Raw genomic sequence first — 11,574 nt, 5'->3', positions numbered from 1 at the left:
GATTGGGTCGCTCTACCAGATTCACCTGCAATTTCTAGACGAATTTCACACACTCTCAACGGCCTAGCCGCAGCAGCACAAGAGTGTACAACTCCTACAAGTTCCAAAATATTTCGTGAATATTTTAATTTAGTATGAAAAGTTTTAAATTTAATACTCCCTCCCTCACTATTCAAAAAATATAAACATTTGAAACAGCACGTGTTTTAATGCACAATTAGTAAATAAGTGAGAAAAATTGGTAAAGTAAGAGAGAAGAAAGGAAAATGAGTAAAGTAAGAGAGAATAAGAGAAAAAATAGTGAAAGTAGAGTTAATGGGTCCAATGTCCTAAAATAGAAAAATTATAAAGTTTCTATTTTTAAGGAACGGCTCAAAATGGAAATAGTTGTTATTTTTAAAAAACGGAAGGAGTATTTTATACTTCATTCATCGGAGTATAAACTTTGGGTCAGCACAGATTTTGATGCATTATTGGTAAAGTAAAAGAGAGATAGATAGAGAAAGTTTTTTTAAATATTGTTAGTGAAGAATGGGTCCCAACTATTAGAGAGAAGAGGGTTTTAAATTGGAATCTCCATACCCTTTGGAGGCTGGCGAAAAAGAAAATAGTACATACTCTTTGAGTACGGAGGGAGTATAAAATGATTACTTTGTGTTTCAGAAGGATGCATTCTTCAAAATATCATTAATTTAGTACAAAAAGTTTTAAATTTACATATTTCATATAATATGTTCATTTTGTGTTTCCCAAACTATATTCAAAAATGTTAAAAACCTAATATTACTTATATGTTAATACTCTCTCTAGTGTAATAAATATAAAACGTTTGCTTATTCACCGTTTGCTTTTGGGGCAGGGGCCTTTGGGTCTCTCTCTCATTTGAATTTTGCCTATATATATTACTCCCCCAAAAACAACAATGGTTTTAATGAGAAATTGGTAAAGTAATGGAGAATGAGAAAAAGTAGATAAAGTAAGAGAGATGTGTAGAAAAAGTAATTAAAGTAAGGAAGAGAGAGAAAAGGTGGAAAAAGTATAAGAGAGAAACTTTCCATTTATAGAATAAGACTATTTTTTGTGGACATCCTAAAATAGCAAAATGGGACTATTTTTCATGGACGGATGGAATACTAGACATGTATGAAACATTTATAATATAAATTGATAGCTCAATTGGTTTGGTTAGTGGATTTGTATCCAACACGTCACAGGTAGGGATGTCAATCGGGTCGGCCCATCGAATTTTGGGTCAATCCTACTTGAGTTGCGGGTCAACAGGATGCGGGTTAACCGGGTTGTATTTTTTGGGTTATAAAAGTTCAACCTTAACTCTAAAATCTCGGGTTTCGAGCTAGCTCAACAAGTTAATCGGATTGATATAAATAAAAGTAACATCCGACCAATCCAATAAATATTGATGAAAATTAGTTATACTTATAAAATGTAATCATTTAACTATGATAAATTTAAGAAATATGCTTAATTTCATATATAAATATGATCAAATACTAATATTTGAGATTAGTGCAAAATGAAACATAAACATATTACGAGAAATTTTAAAGCATGTTTTAAAAATTTAAATATTGTGTGGTGAATTTGAAGTTTCTAATTTATTTATCTATTAAAATATTAATAAAAATTTAATATATAACTTTTATATTAAAATTAAAACTTAAAAGCTATTTTTTAGTTATGATATTATAAAAATAAACAGTGTAGTGTCGAATTAGGAGCCCAAACAAATAGAATAATAGAAATTTTATTGGGTTTCCAGACCAACTCATTGGGTTTTCGGATCTGACTCTAACGGGTTGCGAGTTGATCGAATGCGAACCAATCAAAGTTGTAATTTTATCGGATTTCAATCCTAATCCTAAATGTTGATGAAACATTTTTGTATATACCATGTAATTACCCAACGAACACTACTTTGAGAAACGATTTTTCCTTTTTCCTCTTCTCTTGTGGGGGGGTGGTGGGTGGGGGGAGGGACATTGCAATGTTTTTTGTAATTTGGGGACAGTTTGTAGAAACTACAAAGATTTTTCAAAATTACCTACATATATAATTTGTTACTACTTGGAAAAGTACAAAGTAGTTACCAAGCATATGATTTTATTAGTATGGCTAGTATGGCTTCAAACTTACATGTAGTTGTCCATTTATGCATGTTTACACAGACAATGAGTATCTTTTATTTTATGCAGATTTAAACATACAGTACACCACATTCTTTAACAGCATACATGATATGAACGTGTAACGTATGTTTCTATTACGGCAGTTGCTTCAAAATGCGTTCTTGCTTCTCTTTGTATAATTGTCCAAGAATATGGGGAAAAAAGATCTGAAATATTAAAAATAATAACATCCAACAACATTAGGAGGTATATAGGTCTTTACTCTTTAGACATTATTGCACAAAATAATATTGTTAAAATTTCTGCCTAGTTCATCGTAGCTCACCACTCACATTATAATAAACTGAAGCAATATCCAATTATTTAGCAACATATGGATCTGCTGACAACCCCCCCAACAACTTGACTAATAAACAGAGCTTTTTTAACTAGAGCTGAGAACTTTCTTCCATGTGGTGGCTGCATAATTCAATAAATAAAGTATATATATAGTTACTGACAAGAAAATTTGAACAACTTCCACCCATTTTCACAGGGCTGTTGAAGTTGTATTTTAACCAGAAATAGCAAACTTTGCACTATTCTACTTGAATAAACAGATTCCACTCTCAAAGATGCACTTATACTGTAATCTTGCATCCAGCTATACCCCATACTCCGCAATTCAATATCTTGATCAAACCAAAACAGCAGCTCTGTATGCATAACTGATCAACGCCCAAGTCGAGACCGAATGTTCTGATGATCATAGAGAGGAACACCATGATCTAGGGGCGGCTTGATCACCCTAGTTTCTCTCCTTCTATCTTGTTCTTGTACTGCTCCAAAAACTATCTCATTAGTCATCTCAGGGCTTTGCTCGTAGTGGGTCTGAGCAGGTGGTGCGTGATACTGATGATGATGCTGCTGTTTCTTTGTTTGCTGCTGCTTCTGAAGGTCACCTTCCCAGCCAGAATAGAAGGCGCGGCTTTGCCTAAGCTGCTGCATTTTCTCAGAGTCATTCGTCATGAAGGCATACGTCTTCTTAGGAGTAGGAGCTCTGGTTTCAATGGATGGAGGCTCGTCTTCATGTGGTATAACATAGCTCTCCTGTACGGGCCAAGCGTTTGAGTACTTGAGCTGCTGTTGGTACGGATGCTGCGTCTGATATTGAAGGTTCAGCTTCTTCTTCTTGAACATGGGAAACACTCCTCCCAGAATATCAGCAGCAGATTCCCCAGTTTGTGCCACAAGCCTCCCCAAAGACCCCAGAAAACTTTCTTCTTGCCTTTCTTGCTCATCTTCAGATGGAATCAGTGGTGGCCTCATCATCGATTTTAATGGCTTCTGATAATGACGTTCGGAAAAACTCGCATTCATGGCTTCCTGATCCTTTAAGAGAAAATAACATCATACGGTTAATCAAATATGGAACAACTGTTAACCAATCCATAAATCAATGCAGAGAAAAGATCGATAATCACATTTTTTCTTCTTTCTACATATTGCAACAATCCTCACCACAAGAATAATTAGATAGTACTACCATTTTCTCCGAGATGAAGTGAGATGCAGAAAGTGGATGACGACTCACATTTTCAGAAGATACGATCAAACCAACCCTTCGTTGAAGCAAAGCCAGCATGTAACCAAAGAAGCCAGCTGCAACAAGAACTGCAATGCCTGCAAAAAAATGTTACAAGAGTTTTATATGTTGAATTCAACATTTCAATGTAACTAGATAACCATACTACTGCAGATTTACCCATGGGGAAGCCACTTCCATACTGATAAGCACAATCATCAAAATTGAGCTGAATCTCCCTAATTGCCTTGTTTCCACGATCTATTACAAGGAGGGAGCAGCTGCTTCCAAGATACACCACATCAAAATCATTTGAAAACTTTGCATCCTCACTTGCTCCATCCACATGTCCGCCTCCACGAACCCTTTTGCCCCCTGCAATTGTTGTGACTCCTGGAAAACAAAATCAAGAATTATGGTAGTGATTCATGAAAACACGAGACGACTAAATAACACATCTAAATCCTTTTAGTTGATTTCACATCTATGAAACTCTCATCTCAAATCACCTGTATCACTTATCTTCCGGATCGCCATATTGTCCGTGTCAGCAATGTAAATATTTCCTTTGTCATCAACAGTAAGCCCCTTGGGATGATTCATTCTTGATTCCCTCAGTCTCCCATCCACATGTCCGTAGTAGCCATCTCCCGACCCTGAAACCAGCCTCGGCCTGCTATCTGGAATTACCAAAGCAAGGAAAAGCGCTAACAAGAGTATGGCAATCAAGGGCATATAGTTGTGGTTATGCAATTCAACAGTCACAACCCAATGACACTTTTTAGCTTGTTTTTTCTCCAAATCCACAAAAATCAAAGCTGATTTTTTGAAAACCAGAATCAAACATTACTAAAACAAGGAAAATCAGATCCCTATAATCGAAAGTGCTAACAAGAGTGGCAAGCAAGAGCATACTGTTATGCTTATACAATTCAACAATCACAACTTTTCAGCTTATCAGAATAACAAGCATTGATAAACGGAACTTACACAATGACAAGGATGAAGCGATCCTGTAGAGATTACTATTGGCGGAATCCAAAATAAGAAGGTCGCCATCTGGCAAGACTTGAAGCGTGTAGGGCTCAATTCCGAGCTTGCTGCCGTCAAAAACCGTCTCCACATTGTAGCCGCCCTCGAACTTGATCATCGGACGTCCCGAAACAGCTGCAGCATAAACAGTTAAACACTGTTGAGGAGAAGGAAAAGGAATCCAATCCTTACCAGTTTTAGTTGTGGCTTTGAGCGATAGAATCCACTTCATCAGCATCGAAAATGCGTTGGATAAAACTCCATTAAGAATTCCTGTAGAATGAATAAATATTAGTAAAAGGAAACGAATTGAGAGAAAACTCAAACTACAGTACTAGTACACACTTACTAGCAGGCGAAGGAGCAGAAGAAACGCCGCCTAAGAGGAGAACAAGAGTGAAAAGCAGGACACCAACATTTTTCCCCATTTTCAAATCGCATTCAGAAGGAGCTCAGCATTGCCTGAAAATCAAAACCCTAGCAACGAAAAAACAAAGTTTTCTTCTTGAAGGAAAAAGGAGGAAAGGAAAAGGGAAGGCTGATGAAAAAGCGATGGGATTTTTTGAGGGGCGAGTGAGAGTGAGAGTGAGAGTGAGAGTGAGAGTGACAAAAGAGAGAGAAAGAAGGGAGACGGTTGTTGGGGTGTTGAGGGCCCACTGCTCTGCTGTTGCTGCTCCTCACATTAAATAATTAAATACTCCTTAAGAGCATCTCAAATGGTTCTGGGCATGCAATAGCCCTTCTACAATCTTCTCACTGCTACATAATCTGCACTTAAATCCTCTTATCACATCATCTGGACATGCAATAGCCCTCTCATAGCCTATCCACATCGCTAATAACAATTATATAATTTAATTTACAATCGTAGCAACATACGGAATTTAATTTACTAGACAAATACAGGAAAATTGAATAATAATATTAAAATTTATAAAAAAAAGTACAATAATTTATAAAAAAAGTACATTAATTTTAAAAAAATACAAAAATTAAAAAGTAAAAAAAAAATACATAAAAAATCACTCCTCGCCGCCGTCCTCGCCTCCGTCGTCGCTCAACCCTTCGTCGCCGCCGCCGCCTCCGTCGCCCCCAACGCCGCTGCTACTCCCGCCGGTATCCCTCTGAAACCCCTCCAATTCTTCACGCATGCTCCGGAGCAATACGCGAAGATAAGTCTTCTCCTCGGGGTCCACCGCCGTCCGGAAGTCGGCTAAGGTCTTCACCATTTGAACGCGTGTTTGTTGACACGCGAAGAATTTGAGCTCATCGATGGACCTGCCGAGGGGGATGCCGACTGGACCTCCTGGGAACTCGGGGTGCCCCCCGCGCTTCCCGTTGCGCCCGCCTTTGGCCAACCGGGCGAGGTCGGCGACCGAACGAACGAGGGGTCGGGAGCTCCTGTGCCGTCTCGGGGAGGTCGTGGGAACCACCGCTGATGCCGCTATAGTCACCGGTATAGTTCAGTTTCTGCTTCTTCGGCCAGCCAGCCTCTACACCTGCCCGGAATTTCTCCGACTCGTGGAGCACAAGGTAGGAGGTCCAGTAGGTGAAGTCGTAGTACTTCCCGGGATCCGGGTAGACTCTCTCTGCAATCCTCCTGCAGTCCTCCTCTGTTTGGCCACTGGTCCGCATACGGAGGGCGTTGGCGTACAAACCCAAAAATTGAGAGACGACAGACCTGATTCGGTCCCAGCATTTCCGGCACTCCTCCCCGGTGCGCGGTCTCCCTTCAGGGCAAAATGCCCTGTAGGCTGCGGCTACCTTGGCCCACAAGTTGACGATCCTCTGGTTGTTCGAAACGAGAGGATCATCGCAGACACTCACCCACGCCTTGGCCAGCGCAACGTTCTCCGCGTCCGTCCACTTCCTCCGGACCCCGCTATCCTCAACCGGCTGCAACGACTCGCCGACCTTCTTGGCCTTGCCCTTCTTCTTAGGGGTGCTCGGACCCCGCCCTACTCCCCGGCTTGGAATGGGGGTTTCCGGAACCTCGTTAATATCAAAACCCAACTCCTCTAAGGAGAAGCTCTCAAACGGCGTGTACTGTGCATCCGTTGGGGTCGATGTGTGCGAAGAACCGGTGGAAAAATCAAAAGTCGGCCGATAGACGTTTCCCCCCCCCTCGGCGTCCCCTGCGGCGGTGGCATCATCTGCTGCGCCGGTGGCTGCATCCCGGGTGCCCACCCCGGCATCATCTGCATAGGGGGTTGCATCGCGGTACCCCCTGCCAAGCCGACAAACTCCCCCGGCGACCATCGGTGGCATCATCTGCTGCCACGGGTACATGTTGTAGTACCCGGTCATCGGAGGCCAACCACCTCCCACGGGAGCCGGGGGAGTCTGAGACCCTCCCCCGGGAGTCGGGGGAGTCTGAGACCCGGTCGTCACTGGAGTACCTTCGTAGTTGTTCTCCATTTCTCGTTGTTGATCTTGTACAGAAATTAAGATAGAGAGAGTACTCGTTAATACAAGTGGTGCGAATGAAAATGACGTACAAAGAGCGTATATATAGTGTTTCGAAAAAATTTTAAAAAAAATTAAAATTCTGACGCCGATTCGGGGCCTACAATGGCGCCGTGAGAGTCGGCGTCAGAATCGGCGTCAGTCCAAGAATCGGCGTAGGCGCGCCGATTTTGACGCCGGTTTGGCTGACGCCGGCTGCAATGGTTCGGCGTCATCACCGGCGTCCGCGAAAAATCGGCGTGCCTACGCTAACGCCGCCATTGGAGATGCTCTAAGGTCATCCACAATAGGAATAGCGCAGCCATAGTCTAGCCACAAACTCCTCCTGCCACATCATCAACACTAAAAATTCTCCTGTCACATCATCAAAACAAGCAAATAGCTCAGCCATAGCCTAGTCACATCACTCAAAATTATATAAAATAAATAATTAACAATCACACAAAATACGGAATTAAATTTACGACACAGATACGGGAAAATTCAAAAATAATATTAAAATTTTAAAAAGTACATTAATTAAAAAAACACACTTCATTAAAATTAAAATAACATTACAACATCCTCATTAATGAGTTTGTCCCACATCGAAAGTGGAATATAAAACATTCAAGGATGTCTCTATAAAAGAGAAACAACCAAGAATGAATTTATCCCACATCGATAGTGGAACATAAAACATTCAAGGATGTCTCTATAAAAGAGAAACAACCAAGAATTAGTTTGTCCCACATCGAAAGTGGAACATAAAACATTCAAGGATGTCACCAAGAATGAGTTTGTCCCACATCGAAAGTGGAAAATAAAACATTCAAGGATGTCTATATAAAAGAGAAAGAACCAAGAATGAGTTTGTCCCACATCGAAAGTGGAGCACAAAACATTCACGGATGTCTCTAAAAATAGAAACAACCAAGAATGAGTTTGTCCCACATCGAAAGTGGAACACAAAACATTCAAGGATGTCTCTATAAAATAAAGAGAAACAACCAAGAATGAGTTTGTCCCACATCGAAAGTGGAACATAAAACATTCACGGATGTCTTTATAAAATAGAAACAACCAAGAATGAGTTTCATAAAAAAACATTAAATGAAAAAAATAAAAAATCCGCTGGGCGATGCGCTCGGCAATCCGGAGCCTGCAATGGCGCCGAGCGGATCGTCCAGCGCATCGCCCAGCGCCCACACATCGCCTAGCGCTAGGCGATTTTTTTTCCGGAAACCGGCTCGGCGGTTACAATGGTTTGTTGGCTTCTGGGGATTACAAGATATAAACAGGGCGTAGTACAACCCAAAATGAAGGAATACAGATGGAGAAACTGAAGCTGAAATTACAACGAAAAGAAACAATACACCGTGAACAAAGTTTAGTCGAGTCGAGGAGGCCTCTTCCCGCAAGACGAGATACGCCCCGGTAGTGCTCTCGGTTTGGCGTGTCGTCCCCAAAGGTAAAACGGCTACGTCTCTGGTGAAGCAGCACCGCTATCAGCAGAGCTCCGGCGAACTGGATGGAGGAGAGGGCAGAGCTTCGACAGAAAGACAATGCAGAGAAAGGGAGAGAGCTTATGAATGCAGAGAATGCTTGTTTTTGTAGCTAATGCAGTGGTATGGCTAGCCTATTTATAGGCCAAACCACCATGCTGGGTCAACCAAGCCATTGAAGGCTCATCATGGCAAATTCGTAACCGTCGTCGGTTACAGGCGTGTGGCAGGAGTGTGCCTTTCGCGTGTGGAGCATGTGGATTTCTTATGTGGCAGTCGTGACTGTGCCTCGCTTGACGATGTGTCAAGCCACTTGGATTGCTGACTCGACGGTGGTCTAAAAAGATTAGTTTGGGCCAAGCACCAAGCCCAAAGACCAATTGCCAAGATCCAAGTCCAAGATCAAGTCCAAGATCAAGTCCAAAGTCCAAGATCAAGATCGGGATCGGGATCGGGATCAGGCCCGCGGCCCGCGACCGCGACCACTGGCACGGGCGGGCGGGCGGCGGCGGCGCGCGCGTGTGCGCGCTTGTGGGCTCTTTCACACATCTTGGTCCACTATAATTATTAAGTAACATAAAGTCACTTAATTTAAACACATTAAAATATGTGTTACTTCTCCTATGTGGGATAATTAACACTAGTTAATTACTCCCTAGGCTCAAACTCCAAGCTTTAATTAAAAGCTAATTATGCCCAACTTTAATTCACTATTTCTCACTCACCGGAAATCGGATTTGAGAAAGTGAATATACTACATTTATCTACGTAAAATGTAGATCGATGCTATATCATTTAATTTCACAAAATTAAATGTCTCGTCATATTTATTATTTGGTCAAAATCCATTGACCGGGCATATTTAATCCATGATTTTTACAATCCCCCACATGAGTGGAAATAGCCGAATGCATATGCATGCAGACACAAGCTCAACCCTCGAGAGGTATATAAGCATAAGGATAGGTAGTTGTTGGCTTTGAACCCTCCATAGTCGACACCATCGGATACACAGGCGGCTTAGTAGCGCGATGCTTTGAACTAATCCCCCACGGCGTGCACCGAGACAATGGTGTTAACGCTTAAACACCTCAACCTCATCCGTTCTCACGTTTTGTGTCCATTGCGGTCTTGGACACCACTTTGGATTCATAAGTGTGTTTTATGAAGCGACCACACTTCGCACTTACATAGGTGATTCTTAGTTAAGTACCTTGCCATACTTGGTCTCTTTGAGAACTCCATCTCTTTGAGATCCTTAAGAACCATTAAAAGTCATAGACTTAGCCTTTACCACTAGGCAAGTTCTCCAACACTCTATTGCTCTCTAGGGAATAGATATAGTTGAGTGTTTCTCATGAACTCTCATAGCTTAGTTGTCCCTTTGAACCAAGTTCTTGGGATCTCCAGTCATCATGGTTGGGTTACCACTATGATAATTCTTTAGTTTGTGGATTTCAAACTCATTCCCTCTAGCAACTTGTTCATTTGATCACGGTTTAACCCTTTGGTTAGCGGATCCGCTAGATTATCTATTGACTTCACATAGTCAATTGTAATCACCCCTGTTATGATCAAATGTCTCACGGTGTTATGTCGTCGACGTATATGTCGAGACTTACCATTATAGAAGTCATTGTTTGCCCTTCCAATAGCCGCTTGGCTATCGCAGTGGATCAACACTGGTGGTGCTGGCTTAGACCAACATGGAATATCTTCAAGGAAGTTCTTAAGCCACTTGGCTTCCTCACCCGCTTTATCTAAGGCAATGAACTCCGATTCCATTGTTGATCGGGCTATACATGTCTGTTTTGTGGATTTCCACGATACAGCACCACCCCCAATAGTAAAGACGTATCCACTTGTTGAAAGTGAGTCTCTATTATCGGATATCCAGTTCGCATCACAGTACCCTTCAAGTACCGGGGGGTATCTCGAGAAGTGTAGCCCAAGATTTTGAGTATGTTTCAAATATCTCAAAACCCTCACAAGAGCTCTCCAGTGCTCTTTGCTTGGATTGCTCGTGTAACGACTCAACTTGTTCACGGCACAAGCAATGTCAGGTCGAGTGCAATTAGTCAAGTACATAATGCACCCGATGACCCGTGCATACTCTTCTTGTGCAACGGGCTCGCCTTTGTTTTTGCTCAAGTGAACGTCGAGTTCAATTGGAGTCTTAACCGGCGCGCCATCATAGGCTTTGAATTTATTCAATATCTTCTCAACATAATGTGATTGTGTTAAGATGATTCCATCAGACGTTCTTAGAATCTTCATTCCAAGAATTACATCAGCTAGACCCATGTCTTTCATCTCAAAGTTTCTCTTTAACATGGCCTTTGTATCGTTAATTACTTGAGTGTTGCTACCCAAGATTAACATATCGTCAACGTATAGACACACTATAACATGGCCGTTATTAGTGCTCTTGATGTAGACACATTTGTCGCACTCGTTGATTTTAAACCCATTTGATAACATCACATTATCAAACTTCAAGTGCCATTGCAATGGCGCTTGTTTTAATCCATATAAGGACTTTACGAGCTTGCATACCTTTTTCTCTTGTCCAGGTACTATAAACCCTTCGGGTTGTTCCATATATATTTCATCTTCTAGTTCACCATTTAGAAACGCGGTCTTTACATCCATTTGATGAATCTCAAGATTGTGCAATGCAGCAATAGCGAGAAGCACTCGGATAGATGTAATCCTTGTTACAGGTGAATATGTATCGAAGAAGTCATGTCCTTCCTTTTGTTTAAAACTCTTTACTATTAATTGGGCTTTATACTTATCAACTGTTCCATCGGCCTTAAACTTTCTTTTAAGGACCCATCTGCATCCTAAAGGTTTAGCACCTTCGGGCAAATCAACCAAC

The 11,574-nt window shown here is 41.5% G+C and overlaps 1 protein-coding gene across 1 annotated transcript; it reads right to left on the bottom strand.

Annotated features, from left to right (window-relative positions):
* Positions 1-2,593: 2,593 nt before the first annotated feature.
* Positions 2,594-5,360, bottom strand: LOC121809685. The gene is made up of 7 exons (XM_042210442.1): positions 5,093-5,360; positions 4,936-5,016; positions 4,702-4,878; positions 4,221-4,391; positions 3,892-4,104; positions 3,721-3,809; positions 2,594-3,518 (listed from the first exon to the last, which is right to left on the bottom strand). Exons 1-7 carry the CDS (start codon positions 5,169-5,171, stop codon positions 2,859-2,861), a joined length of 1,470 nt encoding a protein of 489 aa, XP_042066376.1. The 5' UTR covers positions 5,172-5,360; the 3' UTR covers positions 2,594-2,858.
* Between the last annotated feature and the right edge of the window lie 6,214 nt (positions 5,361-11,574).

The sequence above is a fragment of the Salvia splendens genome, chromosome 6 (genome assembly GCF_004379255.2).
Source record: "Salvia splendens isolate huo1 chromosome 6, SspV2, whole genome shotgun sequence".
NCBI classification, from domain to species: domain Eukaryota; kingdom Viridiplantae; phylum Streptophyta; class Magnoliopsida; order Lamiales; family Lamiaceae; genus Salvia; species Salvia splendens.
The sequence above is the reverse complement of the archived record's forward strand: the minus strand, read 5'-3'. Positions and strand labels throughout refer to the sequence as shown.

Bases quoted from the DNA above. Each gene is read 5' to 3' on its own strand.
- LOC121809685 (XM_042210442.1), bottom strand. From the start codon at position 5,171: ATGGGGAAAAATGTTGGTGTCCTGCTTTTCACTCTTGTTCTCCTCTTA. The intron at 4,392-4,701 runs GTAAGTTCCGTT...TGGTAATTCCAG, and splicing joins CGCTTCATCCTTGTCATTGT to ATAGCAGGCCGAGGCTGGTT. The intron at 3,519-3,720 runs GTGAGTCGTCAT...TTTCTCTTAAAG, and splicing joins TGATCGTATCTTCTGAAAAT to GATCAGGAAGCCATGAATGC.